Source organism: Marmota flaviventris, chromosome 5 (genome assembly GCF_047511675.1).
Source record: "Marmota flaviventris isolate mMarFla1 chromosome 5, mMarFla1.hap1, whole genome shotgun sequence".
NCBI lineage: Eukaryota > Metazoa > Chordata > Mammalia > Rodentia > Sciuridae > Marmota > Marmota flaviventris.
This window is the reverse complement of record NC_092502.1, coordinates 41,229,823-41,251,915: the sequence shown is the minus strand read 5'-3', so window position 1 is coordinate 41,251,915 and position 22,093 is coordinate 41,229,823. Positions and strand designations below refer to the sequence as shown.

At 42.7% G+C, this 22,093-nt stretch overlaps 1 protein-coding gene across 1 annotated transcript; it reads right to left on the bottom strand.

Annotated features, from left to right (window-relative positions):
- Positions 1 to 20,818: 20,818 nt before the first annotated feature.
- LOC114097266 (adenylate kinase 4, mitochondrial) lies at positions 20,819 to 21,740 on the bottom strand. Its single transcript, XM_034636415.2, has one exon. The coding sequence runs from the start codon at positions 21,729 to 21,731 to the stop codon at positions 21,060 to 21,062; it is 672 nt and encodes a 223-aa protein (XP_034492306.2). The 5' UTR covers positions 21,732 to 21,740; the 3' UTR covers positions 20,819 to 21,059.
- Between the last annotated feature and the right edge of the window lie 353 nt (positions 21,741 to 22,093).

Here is a 22,093-nt window from a genome sequence, read left to right as displayed (position 1 = left end):
TTAACTGGGCAAAGAGTAGGATGAGAGGATTTACAGAAGAATAAGTTAAAAATTGTAAAGAATGAATAAAATGTTTGCTGAGTACTAAAAAAGGAGTTAAAGTTTAAGTCACAAACTTAAAAAAATTATCAATTTGATAGATGAAAAATTATAATTCCCAGTGTATGTATCAAGGAGTACAAATTATAAGTTTTCTTGGAGGCTACCCCCCACCCCCGCAATCTGGGTATTGAACTTGGGGCCTCACATATGCTATGCAAGAACTCTCCCACTTGGTCACATCCCCAGTCTTCCTTGCAGGCATTTTGTCTCATCTTTTAAAACTCTTTAAAGAATGCTGCCCTGTTGGCTGGACTAGAAGATTGTCTTGAGGATATCTGAATTGATCTATCATCTCACAGTTACGATGGCAATTTGGAACAATCCAAAATCAGGGGGTTTGCTGAATAGATTTGTCATGGTTTGAATCTGGAATGTCCCCCCAAATCTCACGTGTCCCCAGTGCAACAATGTGTGTATGTGGGGTGGGGAGGCTTCTGGGAAGTGATTGGATCATGAGGTTTCTGACCACATCAGTGGATTAATCCATTGACTGCTGAATGGCCTACTGGAAGTTGGGACCTGGCTGGAGGAAGCAGGTCACTGGGAGTGTACCCAGAAGGTTATAATTATCTTCTTTCTGGCCCTTTCCTCTCCTTCTCTCTCTGCTTCCTAGCTGCTTTGAGGTGAGCAGCTTTCCTCTACCACACCCTTCCACTATCATATTCTGACTTTTATCAGGCCCAGAAAAATGGAGCTGGCTGACTGTGGACCCAAACCCCTGAAACCGTGAGCCAAAATAAGTCTTCCTACTTCTAAGTTGTTCTGGTCAGATATTTGGTCAAGCATTTTAGTGATGAAAAGATAACACAAGGTTCAAGTTAATGTATGTAATTAGATATCTGCAGCTGTTGGAATCATGGGGTCAGGACAATTGAGAAAGTAGTCCAGATCTATTGTTTAGTGAAAACTGGGACACAAAAAGACACTGCATTCCACATATGTGTATGTGGGGTGGCTGAGAGCTGGGAACTAGAGTTGCCCAGCCGGCAACTGGTCGCTTTGCATCTCTCTGGGGAGTCTTGGGCAGATTCTAAACTGCATGTGTGAGAAATTCTATTAATAAAAGCACTTACCTAGTAGGGTTGAATATGCAGCCTGAGGTCATCCCACAAAGTACTGAGTACACTCCCTAACTTAGAAGTGTGCATTAGGTCATTAGGTCGTTATTACATTTTAAAAAGTAATGTTGTAATCTATTCAGGAAAAAAAAAATAGACTGGCAGAACAGCATGCTAAAACTTTTGGTAGTGGGACTGTCTCTTCTTTTCCACTCAGTTTTCTGCATCAAATGTAAATAACATTTACAATGTTAAAATATATACACAGGCAAAATACCACTTTTACAAGGAGGTTTCAAGGAGTCTTGGGAAAACAGCTGAAACCCATCTTTCTAGGAAGAAAAGGAAGAAGCAATGACTAAATGAGGAGGAACCACCCCCACACTCTAGGAAACACAAGCTCCCTAACCCCTGGACCCGCCTGCCCGGTGGAGGTGGAGGACCAAATTGCCGCCAGCGGGGCGCTGGGTCAAGGCGCATGGCCGCACTTGCCGCGCAGGCTGCACACTGCCCCATTGTCTAAGGAATGCGCCCCACTAAAGTCAACGAGAAACAGATGGCGAAGACTGCTCCTGCTCTTGCACACCTCGGCTTTCAGCTTGTTTTGAGCCGCCCGCGCCAGCGGGGCAATCTGCTTTTCATTTCAGAGGCAGAGGAAAGCCACAGAGGAAGGAGGGAGGGAGGGAGGCCATAGATTTTAGGGTGTCGGGGGAGTTGATGCAATAATAATCCAGTTCCCCCCTACTTTGAAAAGCAAGGCGGTCCAACCCGGCAGGATGCCTGCAGCCCGGGACTGTAAACTCCAGCTCACCTCCGGCTGCCTCCGGCTCAGGCAAACCCACACCGGAACCTGTAGGCTGGATCTTAGGCTCTTAGGACCAGCGGGGGATGAGTTCAAATGGGGCTTTTGCAGTTTGCTCTGTGTGGAGGAGCCCTGCAGCCAATCACAGCAGGAAACAGGTCCCAGCCTGGGAAGAATCTGGACCTGGGGGTCCCCTGGGGAATCATTATAGACACTGGCAACCAGGGATAGCCATCTGGCCAGTAGGGCTCCCTTCTCTTGCCTGAGGCATGAGATCATTGCATGGACTTTGAAAAAGGCTGTCTGGGATCCTTTCCCAGCTTCCTTGCTGTTTTACCTTAGGCAAACCACTTAGGCTCTCCGAGCCTCTAATTCCTCATCAGATAGGTAGGCATGACACTTCATAGGAACCAGGAAGACTGCAGGAGATAATCCACTGGAAGGGTCTCACATAGCACATAGTAGTGCTTGATATATAGCTTGTTGGCCATCAGCTATTATTATAATTGCAAGATTATTTCTATGTCAATCCCTCTCCTCTTCACAAGGTGGCACGATTTCACATCAGGGCATGCTTTTGTGCATACCTTCTCACAGCCCCAACCAGTATAGTCACTGCTTTGTGGATCGTATATGTACCACCTGTGGGTTTCACCTCTGGACACCTTCTCTCTGGAAATGACTCATGTCATTGGATGAGTCTGGACCATTATGTGTGGTCACTGGGTGATAACCCAACTCAGCCCAGGATTCTGTCCCATCAGGCAGTTGTATAGTAGGGGCAAAAGTCTCCTGAACCAAAGAATGGCTTGCCCGGGGGTGGGGCTGGGATTGGGGCTCAGTGGCAGAGCACTTGCCTAGCATATGTGAGGCTCTGGGTTCTATTCTTAGCACTTACATATAAATAAATAAAATAAGGTCCATTGACAACTTAAATAAATAAATAGATACAGCTTAAAAAAAGAAAAAGAAAAAGAAAGAATGACTTTGCTTTTTTGATGGCACAAGGAGAGAAATGCCATCCAGAATCCTAATATAAGGGAGATTAGGAAAACCAAGCCCAGAGCACAGAATCAAAAAAGCATAGTCAAGAAGAAAGGGGTGATGGGCCCTTGTAGTGGTTAGAGACGAGACATTTCCCCAAAGTATCTATTAATGTAGAGATATTTAGAGGTTAAATGATTAGACTGTGAGAGCTGTAACCTAATCAGTGCATCCAAGTTTGAACGAAATGCCCGGGTGATAACTGTAGGCAGGTAGGGCATGACAGAAGGAGGTGTCACTGTGGGTTTGCCCTGGAAGGGTGCATCTTCCCTGTGGCTCCTTCCTCCCTTTCTCTCTGTGCTTCCTGACCCTGCTCTGAGCAGCTTTCCTCTGCTGGGCTCTTCCCCTCACCTTGGGCCCAGAGCAATGGAGTCAGCCATCTATGGACTGAGACCTCTGAAACTGTGATCTCCAAATGAACTTTCTCACTTCCAAGTTGTTCTTATTGGGTATTTTGATCACAGCGATGAAAAGCCAGCTAAATGTCCCCAAAAGAAGGAGAGCAAATGGAGAACGTATGAGCTGTGAAGTTGGCTGCTAACTGCAAAGACATCAAAGAAGGGACAGAGTTTCAAAAATGCTCTGGAAGAAGAAAAGTTCTGTGGTCTCTGTTTGTGGCAGCAGGAAAGATCCCAAGAGAAAGACATTATCATCATGAAAGTCTTCTGGGGAACAAGAATCACAAAGATGCCAACATGACTGACAAACAAATTATAGGTGTAGGGAAAGAAAAGAAAAGGGCCTCGGCAGGTGCATGGTAATGAGATTTTCAGAGGGGTATTCTGCATCAAGGCATGTCCAAATTAGGTGAGGATGTGTTGGGCTGGCAGCTTTTCCTGAATGTGCTAATTACACTTTTTTGTTCTCAAACAAAAATAGATTATTTATTGTGAAGGCTAAAGTCCTGGGGTCTGAGGGATCAACTTCTCTCAAGGAGCAGGTGGGTGGCTCTGAACAACAAAATCTCATGTCTGCACCACAACATAAATCACTTCTCTTGGAGACTGGGTCTTATGATCTGTCTCAAAGAAACTACTAGACCAGGGGCCTGGCAAGGATGAGCATCCCCAGAGAAAAAGAGAATGTGGCAGTAAGAATTCACAGTGTATTTTCTTCTATCAGCCAGGGCAGGGGAGGTAAAGCTACAGTAACAACCCCAAATCCAAATGAGATTTATTTCTCATTTCTGCCATACATGCATTGTGGGTTGGCAGGAGTTTTGCTCCTCATCAGCCTTACTCAGGAATCCTGGCCAATGGAGCAGCCAGCATCTCAAACCTTGCTAGTCACTGGGGCCAAGAACAGAGAAGGGAGAGAAAGCACACACTGGCTCTTAACAGGTGAAGTGCATTACACCTGTTCACATTTCACTGGCAACAGTAAGGCACATGGCATGCTGAATTGCAAAAAGGGTGGAGAAGTACAATGTGACTGTGTGCTGCTCAGGAGACAAAAAGACAATATACGTGAATGGCCCTAAAGTCTACATCAGCCAGCGATCCCACGAACAGGCCTACCTGCTTGTCACTTGACTTTTCCTCCCCTCAGCCTGCACCCTTCTCTGTGACTCTCGGTCCTCTCTGCCCACCAAAATCTTCATGGCACATTTTGGATGAGATGATTGATCACAATGCTTCCATCTTGAGTCCTTAATCATCCAATATAGAGAACACAGGCTTAGAATGGGAGAGCAGAGCAGAATCTCTGGGAGCAGCTAACCCAAGCCCTCTTCTTTTCAGGTAGAGAAACAGAATCAAAGAAAAAAAACATGTGATGGGTATAAATTCTAAGAGGGACCCCCAAGCTTCCATGCCCTGCATGACCTCCTCCTCTGGAGTGTAAGTGGGACCTGTAAATATGGGGAGTGGCACTCCATGAATTCCCTTACTTTATGAGGCAGGTGTAATGGAAGCCATCATAGACCCTTTCCTGTTGGCCTGGCAGAATGTACACTGCCATACTATGAACTTCCTGTGGAGGGGGGCCACGGGGCAAGGACCTGAGCGTGGGGCCTCAGCCCTGCAACTATAGATGCTAGACTCTGACAAAAGTCTGAATAAACCTGGAAGAGGACCTTGAGCTCCAAATGAAAAACACAAACTTGACTGATAGGTTGATTTCAGCCTATAGGATTCTGGCACTGAGAACCCGGTCACCCTGCACCCCAACTCCTGACCCAGAGACTGAGATTTAGGCCATGAAATTTGAGATAATTTCTGCACTAATAGAAAATCAAAACTTCATGGCTGTGGCTGTCCAACTCCCAGGCCTGTGGTTCTCTGATGGTCGTGCCCTTGGGCAAGCCTTTGCAGCCTGTGAGGCTGGCCAGACTTCACTATTGATGTGGTCAGGCAAACAAGCTAGATCAACACCTGTCACTCTCTTTCCTCTCATTCTTTGCTCCATCCAAACCATCTTACACACTGGTGACAGGGGAGACTTACAAAAATATTGCTTCACCATGTCCTTTTCCTGCTCAAAAACTGACATCAATGCCCTTTTGCCTGAGACATCAATTCCAGGATTCTAATCCCAGTGTTCATGAGCTTCCAGCCATTTCTGCTCCTGGTGTATTAAAAAATCCATCAGACCTGCTCTATTCCAGGTCTGATATATCCACATGGTCCACTCACCTGCCAGGATTGCTCGCCCTGTGCGGTTTTCCCCAGCCTGCTTCCTGCAGCACTGATGTTGGTCATTGGACTGGGCTTCCACATGCCACATGCTCCAATATAATACTATGCCCCGCAGCGACCCTCACCCACTCCACTCTTTCATTCTCTGATGGTTCCATAGCACCTAGCACAACCACTAGCATTCCTGTGGTTGATTTTGTCCCATCAGATAAACTAGTAAACTTCCATGAGGATTGAATCTTTCAGATCTTCTCTACCTTCCAAGATTTTAAGATAAGGGCAACAACTATCCAGGTGTAACACTGGAAATCAGAAAAGGCATCTGTAGTCATCATACCCCAAACTGTTATTTCCATCGGTCAAATAAACTAAGAATCAATTATTGGTGGTATGCTGATATAGGAATAAATATCAAACACTTTGTGCTAAGCATAAGGCACAAATAAACATCTAGAAAAAGTAAAACATCTTCATTGACAAGAGCAGATAAGTGGCTAGGGGCTCGGGATGATTGCAAAGGGGCTAGAGGAAGATTTGGGAGTGATGGAAATATTTGTTCTGCATTTTGATTGTGGTGACAGTGACATGTGTCACAATTCATCAAATTATACTTAAAGAGATGCATTTTATTATATGTAAATTATGCCTCAATAAGGTTGACAAAAAGAAAAAAAAATCTTTGAATACTCTGAGTCAACTAAAGATTTGTTGGAAATTTCATAGGCCATTCCCTTCTAAAATTGAGATCTGCACATTATTTGAAAAGAGTGAGCTCAAGAAAATACCTATAGACTTATCCTCACATAGAACCATCTCTGAGACAGAAACTCTTGAGCAGAGAGCAAAGATATGACATTTCAGGTGAGTTAACCAACATTAAAAGGAATTGTTCAGCTACACAAGTCCAGAAAAAAGAGAGAGAAGAGGAGCCATGCATTCTGGAAGAAAGACCTACATCTGTGGCCTCAGGGATGGTTTGGCCACCTGTTGGCCCCTCCCCATGCTGGGTGGTGAAGTGGGGTGCAGCTCTTTCCAAGGACTCACTGGGGCAGACTCTCTGAAGCAGACTCTCCATATAATGTAATGGTTTGGATATGAGGTGTCTCGAAAAACTCCTGTTAATGCAGGGATATTCAGAGGTGAAATGATTAGATTCTGAGACCTGTAACCTAATCAGTCCATCCTAGTTTGAATGGACTGAGTGGATGGTAGCTGTAGGCAGGCGAGAAGTGGCTGGAGGAGGCGGGTCACTTGGTTGTGCCCTGGAAGTGTTCATCTTCCCTGCAGTCCCTTTGCCCTTCTCTTGCTTCTCTGCTTCCTGCCTGCCATGAGGGTAGCAGCTTCCCTCCACCACACCTTTCCTCCATGAGCCTCATCTTGGATCCAGAGCAATGGACTCAGCCGACCATGGAATAAAGCTCTAGAACCACAAGCCAAAATAAATTTTCTCTCCTCTAAGTTGTTCTTGTGAGTGTTTTGGTCAGTGACACAAAGCTGACTAATGTACTTTGCTCTGAATTCACAGTCACAGGCCACCAGCCTGGTTACCTTCTAAAGAAGCTGAGACTTGGAAAGGGTTTTTCCAACCAATAAAAAGTCCCCATTACAAGAACTAAAATCAACAAACTATAGTGATAGCTGCATACCAATGTTTATAGTCGTGCAATTCACTATAGACAAGTTATGGAACCAGCCTGGTTGCCTGTCAACAGATGAATGGGTAAAGAAAAGGGGGTGTAGATACACAATGGAGTTTTACTCAGTCACAAAGAAGAATGAAATTACTGCAATTGCTGGTAAATGGATGGAAATGGAGAACATCATGCTGAGTGAAATAAGCCAGATTCAGAAAGTCAAGGGCCAAATATTTTCTCTCACTTACAGAAACTAAAGAAAAATAAGGGAAGAAAAGGAGGTGGAGGAGTGGATATCATGAAAATAAAAAGAACAGTAGAGGAGAGGAAGGAGATCAAACATAGGAGAGCAATTTGGGAATAAAATTGACCAATTTATGATACATGCCTGTGTGAATTCCACTTTTGTGGATATCTATAATGCACCATTTTAAAAAAGCAATCAATACATAGGATGAAAATGAGTGGAAGAGAGAAAAGGAGTTGTGAGGGAGAGGAGGGGAGGGAAAGGGTAAGTGCTGGGGATTGAAAATGAACAAACTATGTTATATACATTTATGATTGTGTCAAAATGAACCCCATATGTGTATGTGTAACTATAATACACTAATAACTAATATGTATACATACACTAATATGTATAACTATAATACACTAATAAAACATTAAAAAGAAGAAGAAGAAATGCCCCTTCATCTGGATTAAATGCCAGAGGACCACGGCCCAGGTAGTACTGCCTTGTTTGGATGCTGTCCACAGAGATGCGGCTCCCTGATGTCACAGGAGAAGAGATGTCTGCAGAGAAGCTTACGGGAGTTCTCAGGGGGGAGGGGGAGTTCAACTCTGACCAGTGGGGTTCTTGGCACATGTGGGGGAAAAGAATTTCAGCATGAGTCAGACAAAGGCATAGACAGGCGTTTATTTAGGAAGTAGGTACACATTCAAGGGAGAATGTGGGCTATCTTGAGAGTGAGAAGACTTAGCCTTGGGCTGGGAATTCAATATTTATAGAAGGGCTGTATTTAGGGACCAGACTGGAATGAAGCCAGGGTGGAGACACACAATTTTGCACCAGTTTTTCCTGCACTTGTGGTATTTTCCTCATTTTACAAGAGCCTGCCTTCACAATTTACTACTGTGCTTTCTGTATCTCAATGGTTCGTGGACTTTTCCTTTAAGATTTAGTCTCTCTCTCTCTCTCTCTCTCTCTCTCTCTCTCTCTCTCTCTCTCTCTCTCTCTCTCATCTTTATGTCAGTATGGGCAGCAGCAGGAATGTGGAGCATTTATGTGGTCTACCTAAAGTTGTGGAGAAACCACCAGAGCTCCTGACCCAGAGAGAGCATGATAAAAAGCAAACATTGTAGCAGGCACAGTGGTCCATTCCCACAATCCCAGCTACTCAGAGAGGTTGAGGCAGGAGGATTGCAAATTCTAGTCCAGCCTGGACAATTTAGTGAGACCCTGTCTCAAAATAGAATAAAAGGGTGAGGACGTAGATGTAGCTCAGTGGCAGAGTGCTTGCCTAGCATGCACGAGGCCCTGGGTTCAACCCCCAGTACCAAAAAAGAAGTAAATACTCCTTTCCTTGGGAGGAAAGAGATGATTCCTGAGCAAACCAGCACCCCTGACGGTGCTGAGGCCAAAACCCAATTGTGAGGTAGAAAAGAAAGTGTGTGTGTAAAATGCCAAGAAGCTCAGGGGAGATCATGAGAAACGAGATGGACCAAGGAGGGAGGAGAACAGGAAAGCTCAGCTGAGCCCTGTGGGGCAGAGTAGTATGGCCTAAGCCACAGCAGAGACGTAGAGGGTGACAGGCCAAGTGGAGCAGAGCTCTGCAGTCTAATAGGGACATGGCTGTACATACAGATGGCTGTCAGGTGGCCACTGCACTTGACCAACCATAAAGGCCATCTCTCACCTGAATTCCCTTACTCACCTTCCACGTGAGCACCCAGTCCAACACTGTCATCACTGCCCTGATCCTCTCACTCCAGACCAGACAGTCTAGATTCTGCAGTCTCTCCCTTAAGTCAGGGCTTGCCTGTCTTTTTTTGGAAAAATTGCTAGAACTCCCTAAACTAGCCAGCCTATTTGTTGAATGGCATCAACAGTGGTTTAATCGTTGTTATGGTTTGGATGTGAAGTGTTCCAAAAGCTCACAGGTGAGACAGTGCAAGAGGGTTCAGAGGAGAAATGATTGGACTATAAGAGTTTTAACCCAATCAGTGATTTAATCCCTTGATACGGATTAACTGAGTGGTAACTGAAGTAGTAGGATGTAGCTGAAGGAGGAGAGGATTGGGGTTGAGGCTTTGGAGTATATATATATATATTTTGTATCAGTGAATGGAGTCTCTCTCTACTTCCTGATCACCTCATAAGCCTCTTCCGTCTGCCATATTCTCTTCCACCTTGTTCCTCTCTCACCTGGTTCCCCGAGGAATGGAGCCGGCCGTCTATGAATTGAGACTTCTGAAATTGTGAGCCCCTGAGTAAATTCTTCCTCCTCTACAGTTGTGTTGTTTGGGTCATTTTGTCATAGCAGCGAAAAACCTGACTAAAACAGTCAAGGAGAAGGAAACCAACATGCACCAAGCATTTATTATCCTAGATTTTTCAATTATAATTCTCATGACCTCATGAGGAAGACAGTACTATCTTCATTTTACTAACAAAGAACATGAAGCTCAGAAGAATTTAGCTATTTTTTCCCAAATCTGAACTAGTGGTAAAGGGCCAGAGCCAGGACTCAAACCTTCTTCCATCTGCTACTTCTGGGTAGATTTTAAATACAACTCCATTTAACTCATTTCTCAGATAAAATCCTTTAGGGACTCCCCACTGCTTACAGAAGTGTTTTTCAATTATTTTTTGTCATTATAGAACCATTTCATATCTTAAAAAATCTCAGCTAAATCTGTCTGTGCCTCTCTTAATCAAATACCATAACCTGGGTAATTGATGAACAGTAGAAATTTCTCACTCTTCTGGAGATAAGAAGTCCAAGGTCAAGGCAGCAAGTTCAAGTTGAATGGAGGGACTGCTCTCTGCTTCCAAGATGGCACCTTGAATGCTGCATCCTCTGGAGGGGAGGGACACTATCCTCATGTAATATCAGGCAGAAGGGCAGACAGGGGTGGACTCCTTCCACATCCATTATAAAGACATTTGACCTCAGGACCTTATCACTGCTGAAGGGTCACATTGCCTCAATTTTACCACACTGAGCATTAGGTTCAACATGAATTTTTTGAGTGGATAAAAGCATTCAAACCATAACAAATCTTCACAGGCAACACTAGCCTATCACAGTGGTGATAGGACAGCCAGCTCAGGGTGAGTGGGAGTGAGGCCCAGCGCTTGCCTGTGTGCTTTCCTGTGTGCTTTCCTAGCTGACACCTCCATAAGGTGTCTGAACATCATGTCACTTTGTTTAAGACCAAACTTTTGATCTGATTTCCAGACAGACCTTTTTTTATTTTCTGTCTTTTTTAGAATATTTTTTTAGTTGTTGATGGACTTTATTGTCTTTATTTTTATGTGGTGCTGAGGTTCGAACCCAGTGCCTCATGCATGCTAGGCGAGCACGCTACCACTGAGCCACAACCCCAGCCCCTTGGTTTTTCTTTCTTAATGAATGGTTGAGCAGCCATTCAGGAGCCTGGGACCACTCTTCTCAGCATCTTTTCCCACAAGAATAGACTCCCATAAGCAGACTATAAGCAGATCCATCTGATTTTTGTCCTCTACATCTTTGAAGTAGACTTTGCTCTTCATTTACACTGTCAGCACCCGACACCCAGGTCCAAGCTTTTCTCATCTCTTACCTGGAATATCAGCATAGCCTTCCCTATCCACCATGCCCACGGCAGTCCATTCCCCACACAGGAGCCAGAGACAAGGGCCACTCTGACATGGTAACTTCCTGGCATTATTTCAAATAACACTGTTGGCTGGGCACAGTGGCATATGCCTGTAATCCCAGCAGCTCAGGAGGCTGAGGCAGGAGGATTGCAAGTTCAAAACCAGCCTCAGCAAATTAGTGAGGCCCTAAGCAACTCAGTGAGACCCTGTCTCTAAATAAAATACAAAATAGGGCTGGGGATGTGGTTCAGTGGGCGAGTGCCCCTGAGTTCAACCCCTAGTCCTCCTGACCACCCCCCCCCCCCCAAAAAAAAAATAACACTGTCACTTCATCTTATTCCTCCCACAAAGTCTGGCCAGTATATCTTTCTGGATTTTTTTTTAACTAAAAAAATTATAACCTTTAGATGAGACTATCCCCAAAATAAGCTAAGGGTTAAAAGAACTGGGTGCTGGGTTCTTGACTTGCTGTGGGACCAGTGAGTTTTCCCAGCTGTAGCACAAAGTTAATAGAACCTGCTGCTCCTCTTTTGCCAACAGTTGTTAAGGGAATAACTTACATAAAATATCCAGGATAAATTACAAGGAACTTATCCATCTAATGCACTCAGGTTTCACTGATATGAAATAATAAATTTGGAGACATAGACATCTGGTTGACAATGTGATGTCCCTAAGACCTAAAACAAAGTTGATGATGTAATGAAATATATCTTTCCACATTTTACTTGTATAGAGGATGAGATCTCTCTCAGGATCTATCTATATTTATACATGGATTTGGCCACATGGTCACATGAATCAGGGGAAAATTTGGAGCAGATGTTGTTGGGTAGCTGGAATTCTCCTATTAGGACTGCATTTTAATGGAAAAATGACAGAAAGCAGACTTCCTACATGCCTCACAGATAGAGTAATACAGTTACTTGAAAGGAATATTTATATTCTTGATAGGTTGATTTTTAATCAACAAAAGTGATTACTTTATTGTCTGGTCTGGGGTGAGCCAGACAGTGGGACGTGCAGGCATTTCCCGTGGGAGGGGGTGGCCAGGGAGGAGGAGGCTTCTCAGTACCTAGTCTGCCTGTCAGTGTGGTCCTGAGCTTTCTCCCCTGGCTGGAAATTGAGATCTTTCCCTGGGCCTTTCACGGTAGCCTCCCATGGGCCTATAGCCCAGACGCTTTTGTTCAAGAGGAAAGGGGCCAACGTGAGCTAAACCTGAAGTTCCACCAATTAACAGAAAACAACTCTTTGGCAGTATACATGCAATGAGAGGTTTTTTAAATCCTCTGTTTTGCTGGTGCTTACTCTTTTGAGGCTGTTTCATCTGGAGTCATTGTTTTTTTTGAACCTTGTTTGGAAGAATTTTCCAGATCTGATTTTCTAGGGAGAAAGAATTTCCTTCTGAAGATAAGAGCCTGTGCTTCTGAGGTAAAGTAGGTGATGTTCTATTTCATGTGGCCTCTGGCTCCCCTACTTTTCTCCCTCCCTTTGATGGTACTGAGTAGAGAATCACAGGATCATAGTCCAGATTTTTCTTGTTTTTTTTTTTTTTTTGCAACTTGGAAAATGAAGAAGGAAAGCTACAGTGTTCAACATGGGAGGTCTCCTGGGTATAAGTGGATTAGAAAGTTACTTAACCCAAATAATGACTCAGTTTGATTTTCGGACACAGAGGAAGATTGTTTAACTCTGCTAATCTCAGATGAGGTTAGGTGTTCTGGAAGGTTGAAGACATCCTTCTTAGCCAGTTGATTATGATTTGGGGGGTTAGTTGGTGGACAGACAGAAGAACAGGAGCTGTACCGAGTGTCCCCTGAGTGTGTATTGGGGTGTGAAGCTGGAAGACGCTGAGCACTGAGCACCTGGGTGGAGGGGGCCCTGGATTAGCATCCTTCCATAGAAGGCCACCTCTACCAGTCTGGGAGAGTAAAGAGTAGACAAAGAAAAATAAGATCTGAGAATCAGATAATTACAAAGATCACCCAAAACAGAGATGTTATCAACCGAGTGTATAGAGAGACTTGTGCGTTTTTATAAAGAGCAGCGCCAAGGCTAGACCATGCTGCCCTTGACATGGTTGTTTCAAGTATTTGCTGAGTGCTTACTAAGTACAAACTTCTGTGCGAGGCTATGCCATCTTGTGATTTCCAGGTTGTTCTCATCAGCATGGTATATTATTCATAATTTATTTCTGAATGAAAGAAAATAATGTGGATCACAAAAAACACAAACTTTAAGATCATATAACAAAATATTAGCTGTGGCTCTGTGTATAATTGGATCAGAGGCAATTTTGTGTGTGTGTGTGTGTATGTTTAACTTTTTTTAGTTGTAGATGGACACAATACCTTTATTTTATTCATTTATTTTTACATAGTGCTGAAGATCGAACCCAGTAACCTCATTTATGCCAGGCAGGTGCTCTACCACCGAGCCACAACCCCAGTCCCAATTTTATGTTTTTACAATATTTTAAATATATATATGTATATATATGTATATATATATTACAACCCACATATATGTTACAACCCAGGGAATGTCTAACTCAGGCTGCTAGGAAAAAGTCCTACCAACAATGAATCATCTACCATTAGCAAGGACTCTATGCTATTTGTTGCCATAACTATACAATCTTCACCAACTGGTCACTTACTGCATTTACCATTGATATCCTTGATATCTGGTGGATTTACAGATTTTAATAATCAGGAAGCCCCCCACACTTAGAACTTTCTAGATATCTTCACAGCTTTGCAGTTCCCAGGCCCTAGATGGACAAGTGTGGAACAACCCAAGATTCAAGTCCCAGAGAATTCATAAGTCAATGCTTAAAGTATTTAGATCTATTCTAGGTATAAGAAAATGGAATTCACATCAATTTCTAAACCAGCACAAAAACAAGTTGCTATGGCCCAAAGGCTTGTGTCCCTGCAAATTCCTATCTTGAAATCTCATCCCCAAAGTGGTAGTATTGGGAAGTAGGGCCTTGGGAGATGATGAGGTCATAGAAGTGGAGCTCTTATGAATGGGAAAAGAGGCCCACAGGAGTTTATTTTCCCCTTTTACTATGTGAGGGCATAATGAAAAGCTTTATGCTAAGAACAAGGAGTTGGAGCCTCATTAGACACCAAATCTTCCAGTGCCTTGATCTTGGAAGTCCAGCCTCCAGAACTGTGAGAAAGAAATTTCTGTTGAAATTCTGTTGTTTATAAGTCACTGCTTTCTGGTATTATGTTAACCTCATTTCAATAAACTAAAGTACTAGTCCTTCCATTTTCTACCAGAAAACTGTATCATGCTATTGTTTTTAATTGCTTTTTCTTGGGCCAAGTTGAGACAAGAGACCTAAACTCTAGGTAATTCCTAACACACCACGATATACGGAAATACCTGCTCCTGGGAACATTTCAATGAATGGCAGGAGGCCACATGACTGGTGAGTGATGGCCAAGGATTTCACTGTTTATAAATACCAATTACATTACAAAAGCACTTTTGGATGACACATAAATGTTTCTTTTAAGAAATGCTTCTGTCTTAAAATACTTAAGAACCTGCAAGAAAAACAACAATCAAGATGAGATATTTGCTGAATTTACGAGATCCCATCTTACTGCAAAGAAAATGTATTCAGAATTGTTCTAAATGATATTCAGTATTTTCCTGAGTTATGTACCAACCCTAAAATCATATGGCAGTTTGAATTATTCCTAGTTTGAAAAATCCTCCTTCACTATTACTATAAAGTTCAGAGAACAAAATATATGAATATTATTTTTGCCTTGCAGTCAACCAGTGGAAAATACTGGTTTTAAGTTGAACCTGCCAAAGTGTACCTCTGAGTTATGTTTTGATTATCTCAGCATAAATTTTCTTCATATGTTTGCTAAACACGGTATCATTGCCATGGATACTTTCCACTGCTCCATAACTTTTCTCACACATTCTGGCACTTTCTTTCAAAGCTACCCACATATGATACCAATTGAACACATTAACATGTCATTTGTTCTCAACATGGATGGGGAAATCCAGAGGAAAAACTACATAAAAATATGATCAAAAGAGAGGAAACACAAAATGGAAGAGAATGGGGAGGGTGGGGACATACAACTTTACTTAGAAAATGTTTGGGGGTTGACTTAACTCTTTCTGAGCTCATGCATCCTCTGTGTTTAGGATAATCAAAATAACTTCTTGGGTGAAAAGTAACGCATTTAATTGAGCTAGTTGACAACAGGGGTGGAGAGGTGGGAGACTGTGGCACATGAAGGAAAGAGATAGCTTTCTCTGCACCCTCATATGGGCACTGAGAGCCACACCCAGGGGACAGCTGCTCTGCCTCCAGCTTTCTCACATACCTGTGCTGGGTCTCTGAGAAGGCATCTCTCCTGAACTGTGTGGCTAATTGCAGAGGCTGTCAGGTTTACAGATGTCCAACTAGACACTTCCTGCTGGGCTGTGACAGAGAAATTGCAAGAGCATACGACACAGTCAGGACAGGTGCTCCTGCGACTTTGTAGCCAGCATTAGCTCCTAAGTGTCTCTGCAATCTGTCTATTTGTCTCTACCACCTACTGCTACACTAAAGCTAATACTGCCCTGTCCCCTCACTGCCCCTGCCTGCTCCTCATCTGACATTCTCCATTGGCCTCACTGCATCCAGAGTTGTCTTTTCAAAACACAGATATGAACGTGGCTCTGCTCTGCTTGCCACCTTCATTGGGTGCCCCATTTATGAGGACGGAATCCAAAATTTCTCTTGGGGTCTAGGAAGTCCTGTGTGATCCTCTGCTTCTGCACGCTCCCCTCTGGCCCTCATTCACCGGCTCTCTCACACCCCAGTTCCCCTACTCTTTTCCTCTTCAAGAGACACTCTCTTGCATCTTTGTGCAGGGCCATGGCACACACAATGCCAGTGCCTGGACTGTCTCGCTCTTCTGTCCCCCATGGCTCTGCCCCAGCACCAGCCATCTCCCATCCCCACCCTTCTTTCAGACCTGGGCTCTGGCACCACTTCCTCAGAGATATTCCCTGACCCTTGGTTTAGACCAGTGCCCTTCGTCATTCACTGCAATAGGACCATGTTCTTTTTCCTCACAGTTCTTACTTGTTTATAATGAGACATGACGCAAATAATCACACTGCTGAGGCTGTGGCTCTTCCCGGGAATGCAAGCTCCACAGGAACAGGAATTGATTTTGATTCACCACTTTATCCTTAGCTCCTAGACCAAGGCCTGGAATACAATAGGTGCTCAATAAGTATTTATGTTATCTCAGCACATGTCCTCAAACCTAATCATACAACCACCCAAATTGAGCACCCAAATGGAGTTTGACCTCTGTCATCTTTTTCTTTCTCCCTCTACACCTTCATCCCCAAAGAACTGACTTTGTCAAAAATTAAACACACGCTTTTAGAGCTTGCATGCTTAGGACAAGGAATAGAAATAGGTGAGGCGGGTTTATTTCCTCATCTTTATTTGCCATCTTGATTTGACAATGATTTGTGAATAATTTTCAACTGCTCTACTTTCAGGCTAAGACCACTTGGCCATAGAAGACCATAGAAGATTCATAAGGGACACAAGTTGGGAACCAGAATATTTAGTAAGCTTCCTTTTATTGATGCCACTGACAGCCGGCTATCCCCTGTGCCTGGACTGTTCCACACACATCCAAACCAAATACAAGCAGCTGGATCTTGAGGTACTGCTCCCTGGGACATCCCTGTTCCCAGGAGCTGTGGCACAGGACAGTACAGACTGTGCTAAGAATGGTGAGGCTTCAAGTTGCTCTTGGCCACAAAGAATATTATTGTAAATAGGCTTAACTGATATTAATACACAAGAAGAAGACCCAGAGAGTTTAAAGAGCAAATATTTCTGAAGAGGCCGGGTTATAGTGTTGTTGACCTCATATATTCATTCAAAAAATATTCGAGGAAGTGGGAGTGAGTCAAGAATTCATCTCTTGATTAATTTGGAAAATCAGAGATACACAGTGGAAACCCCAAGTTGTCAAAGACAGTGGCAGAATCAAGCCAAAGAATTTGCTCTAATTACAGCCCGTTGAGGGTTTTGTAGCTAAATCCACAATTACAAAGAGCTTTCCAAGAGTGTGGTCCAGGGGCCACCTGTATTAAATCACTCCAGAGAGTTGGTAGAAAACACACTGAACTAAAAACTTCCAGGGATGGAACCTAGGCATCCTCAACACATTCAACAATCTGACCCAGCATTCTAATGTCCAATAATATGAGAATCACATAGTTGGACTTAAATTTCTGCCTGAAAATCTCAAAACTCACATCTTTTCCAATGTTACTCTTTTTTTTTTTTTTTTTTTTTTTTTTTTTTGGTACTGGCTATTGAATCCAGGAGCACTTAACCACTGAGCCACATTCCAGGCCTTTTTATTTTTTATTTCGAGACAAGGTATTGCTAAGTTGCTTAGAGCATGCTAAGTTGCTGAGGCTGGCCTTGAACTTATGATCCTCCTGCCTCAGCCTCCTAAGCAGCTGGGATTATAAGCATGTGCCAGCATATCTGGCTCCCATATCACTCTTAAAACTGGGTTTGTACTTTTCTAGGTAGGGAGAAAGAAGAATTGGTCTTTTTAAATCTTCCAATTGAAAGCACTTGCACTTGGGCTGTGTGGATTTCCACACTATGAGGACTTGGAAATAGAAGGAGTTTCTTGCCAATATTAAGAGGAATAATTCTGGATGAGGGAAGGACATTCCTCTCAGAGGCTTCTGTGGGTACTGTTTCAACCCATTGCTTAGAATTAAGTCTAAACAGACTGTTTACACATGGAATCAAGCAGCGGAATTCAGGGCCTGCCAGAAGGAAAGGGACAGCGATGAGGCCCCTGCTTCTAGAAGGAGAAAGAAAAGTACTTAGGCCTTTGCAGGACTATAGTTCAGCTTCAAGTCATCTCCATCCCTGAAGTTCTTGTCAGTTTATTCTGGCTGGATACTTAGAAATCTGGCAAAAGCAAACATAATTCCTCTCTGGAATTATAGCCTCATTTTAGTCTTCTATTTCTACAAAAATAAATTATAAATACAATGTCCAGCACAAGATTAAAAATGACCCAGGTAAACCACACAGTGGTGCATGCCTATAATCCCAGCTACTTGGGAGGCTGAGGTAGGAGGATTGCAAGTTTGAGGTCACCCTGGACAACTTAACAAGACCCTGTCTCAAAATAAAATAAAAAGGACTGGGGGTGAAGCTCAGAGGTAGAGCCCTCCTGGGTTCAATCTTCAGGACCACAAAACACAACCAACAAAAACAGGAGAAAAACAATAGAAGAACAAGACCCACAAGAGCTTCAGATAATAGAGTTACCACACAGACTTTAAAGTCACTATGCTTTTCATGTTCAAAGTGCTAAGAGACGAACTTAAGCATTTTTACCACACAACTAAAAATCATTAAAAGGAATCAAATGGGAATTTTGGAAATTAAAAGTATAATAATTGAAACTAATAACTTAGTGACCAATTTTACAGTCATTAGACAATAACTAAAGAGAAAAATAGGTCAGGTTTCCCAAGATGGCCCAAAGGGCAAGGAAAGGAGACTGGTCAGAGGCTGGGATGGGTTAAGAATTCCCTCCTCCGAGAAGAGGCTCTGTGCCTGAATCTCCCCTGATGCCAAAGCATAAGGCCCTCAATTTTCTTTTCCCGTCTTCTTCTTTAATATTTTTTAGTTGTAGAGAGACAAAACATCTTTATATTATTTATTTATTTTTATGTGGTGCTGGGGATCGAACCCCGTCCTCACACATGCCAGGCAATCACTGTACCACTGAGCCACAGCCCCATCCCTTTTTATTTTTTATTTTGAGACAGAGCCTCATTAAGTTGCTTAAGGCCTTGCAGAATTACGAAGGCTGGCTTTGAACTTGTGATCCTCCTGCCTCAGCCTCCCAAGCCACTGGGAGTACAGGTGTGCATGCACCACCATACTCAACTAAATCATACTTTTAATATTTATCCTAGAGACTATCATGCATCTGACTTATAAAAATCCAATATTAGTGTTTCCTTTTCTTTCTGGGTAAGGCAACATTTTGTTTTAAAATCATTTTAACTCTCTGCTATTGGTTGCATTTTAAATTTTATATATTTTTAAACCCACAATATGTTATTATTGTTTTCTGTAATTGATTTATCTTTAGTTTTCATTTTCATTGTTCTGTATTTCTTTCTTCATCTCCAAATTTCTAGCTCAGATTATTTTCCTTCTATCTCAAAGATGTATTTTAATATTTCCTTCAGTGAAATTCTGCAGAATTTTTTTTTTCCAATTTTTATTTATCTAGAATTTTCTAACATTTTTTTGTCTATTATGCCACCATTTTTGAAGAATTTTTATTTGTTGGTATAGAATTCTAGATAAACAACTGTTATTCAGCAGTGCTGAAGATGTCATTCCAATTTCTGATAGCAGTCAGCTGTCAGTCTAATCCTTGCTCTTTTGAAGGTAATCTATTTTTCTTTTGAAAAAAAATTGGTTACTCTTATGATTGTTTATTCATTTGTTTGGTTTTGGTTTGCAATAGATTTACTTATGTATCTGGTTGGGCTTTCTTTTTTTTCCTCATTAGTGTTCCTAGAGCTTCTACAATCTGAGCCTTGGTATCTCATTAGTTTTGGAAAGTTCTCAGCCATTCACTCTTTTTTTTTTTTTTTAGCAAAATATTAAGATCTTTATTTCTAGGCTATATGGCCACCCCATAGACTGCATCTTTGGAATGGGGGGATGGGGGGTTGTAAAGCTGTCAAACTTAATCTAGATACAGCTAGTGCAATATTTTCCTCAACCCCACAAGGCTCTGTTCCCTTTAAAGACTATTTATAAATCAGCTTGGATCACTCACAGAAGAAAAAACACTGTCACCATCAATATTTAGCAGCATATTCAAAATTCATTTTGTTGTCTTGAATAAAAAGCTTAACTATTCTATTAGTCCAGTAATTCCATATGGTCTTATTTCCTCTATACACAAAATATGATCTTCCAACATTTCTATAGATTAATTTTTGAGGATTCCAAAAGATTCAGCGGGGGAGGTTCTAATTTTTTTTCACAATAAAATGAGCAGAACAAGCCCATGAGAATCAGACCAGCATTTAAATAAGACCCTCTGCATGGCTCAGTTCATGATGCATGAAGAGATTCAATGTAACCCCTAGCTCTCAGTTCATAAAAAAACAAATTTGAGAGGGATAAATGCAGCAACTATCTGTATTATTTAATAGCCTCTATTTAATATCCTAAGATGAGAGAAAACAGATGTAAGAAAACAAATCCTTTCATTCCAGGATATCTGCAAAGGAGGGACACCATGGAGCATGGATGAAAGGCATTACTCTTAGCAGGAAAAAAAAATGAATTGTGAACACAGTCACTCAAGAGAAGCAACCACTGAGAGCAATAAGCTTCAATTCCGCTGTTACGAGGGGGCACAAAGCAGAGAACTGTGGCAAAGCCAAGACTAGAGTCCTTTGCATTCTCGTGTTTACTGGTTCTGTGTTTCAATACCTTGGAAGGGTGGGGAGAACCAGAGACCACCGTCATCACATGCAAAAAGAGGCTATTAAAGCAACAACTTGGTTGTCCAAACCCAACTAGAGTGTAGGTTAGACACCTGAAATCTAGCCTGCACTGGCTTGCTTGTGAAGGGCTTGACAGGTCCAGAGTTGCCTTCTTTTGAAAGACAGAGGAGGGCCTCTTCATGAGCCCTTTCTATTTACTAGTTTTCCTATCAGTTCACCATTTACACAGAAAAGATGCTGTAAGCTATCTCAGCTGACTTCTAATTTGGACATGGCATCAATGTTACACACATGATTGAATGAACGACCACATCTTCTTGGTTCTTCCATGGGACAGGCTCAGTAGGCTTCTTTGGACTGAATAGGTGTGATCTTGTTGGAGAACAGTGTGTAAACATAAGGCCAGATTTTGTTCGTCTCCGTCCCAGAAAATTGGTGGAGCACTCCTCGACTCTTGTATAGTTCAATGACTGGTTTGGCTGCATCTTTATACCGTCTTAGCTTGGCAGCAACCGCTTCAGGCTTATCATCCTCCTGCTGGACGAGTGGCTCACCTGTGATGTCATCAATTCCATGCACATGAGGTGGGTTGAAGTCCAAATTATAGACTCTTCCACTAGGAGGGTGAATCCAACGTCGACTGAGACGATCTTTAAGTGTTTCAAATGGAATGTTCAAACTGATCACTAGATCCAGGTCACAGATTTTGTCGAGGGCTTCAGCCTGTACTATTGTCCTTGGAAAACCATCCAGTAGCCAGTGTTGGCCGCTCCTGAGCTCCAGCTCTGACACCATTAGGCGAGTGATCACGTGATCTGGAACCAAAAGACCTTTCTCCAGGTACTGCCTTGCCATTTCGCCAACTTCCGTGTTGGCTTTGAGGTTCTCCCGCAAGAAGTGGCCACTGGAGAGATGCTGGAGGCCAAAGTTCTGGGCGATCCTCTGGCACACGGTGCCCTTGCCCGAGCCAGGCGGCCCTAGGATGACCGCGCGCAGGAGTTTGGAAGCCATGGCCTTCGCGAGGCGGCGAGCGGCCCCAGCCATTCACTCTTAAAATATTGCTTTTAATCCATTCTCACTAATCTTCTTTGGAGACTCTACTTACACTTGGACCTGAGTTTCATTCTCTCCCTCTGTGTTCTCTTTAGTATTTTTTATTCTCCCCCTCCCCTTTACATTTCATGTTGAAAATTTTCTTTTCTAACCAATACTTCTCAAACTTTAATGTCTTAAAATTATCCAAGTACAATCTGAGTCACTAGGCCTGTGGTGGAGCTAAGATTCTGTATTTATTTATTTATTTAGTAATATTTATTTTTTTAGTTGTAGTTGGACACAATACCCTTTATTTTATTTATTTATTTTCATGTGGT

Bases quoted from the DNA above. Each gene is read 5' to 3' on its own strand.
- LOC114097266 (XM_034636415.2), bottom strand. From the start codon at position 21,731: ATGGCTTCCAAACTCCTGCGCGCGGTCATCCTAGGGCCGCCTGGCTCG.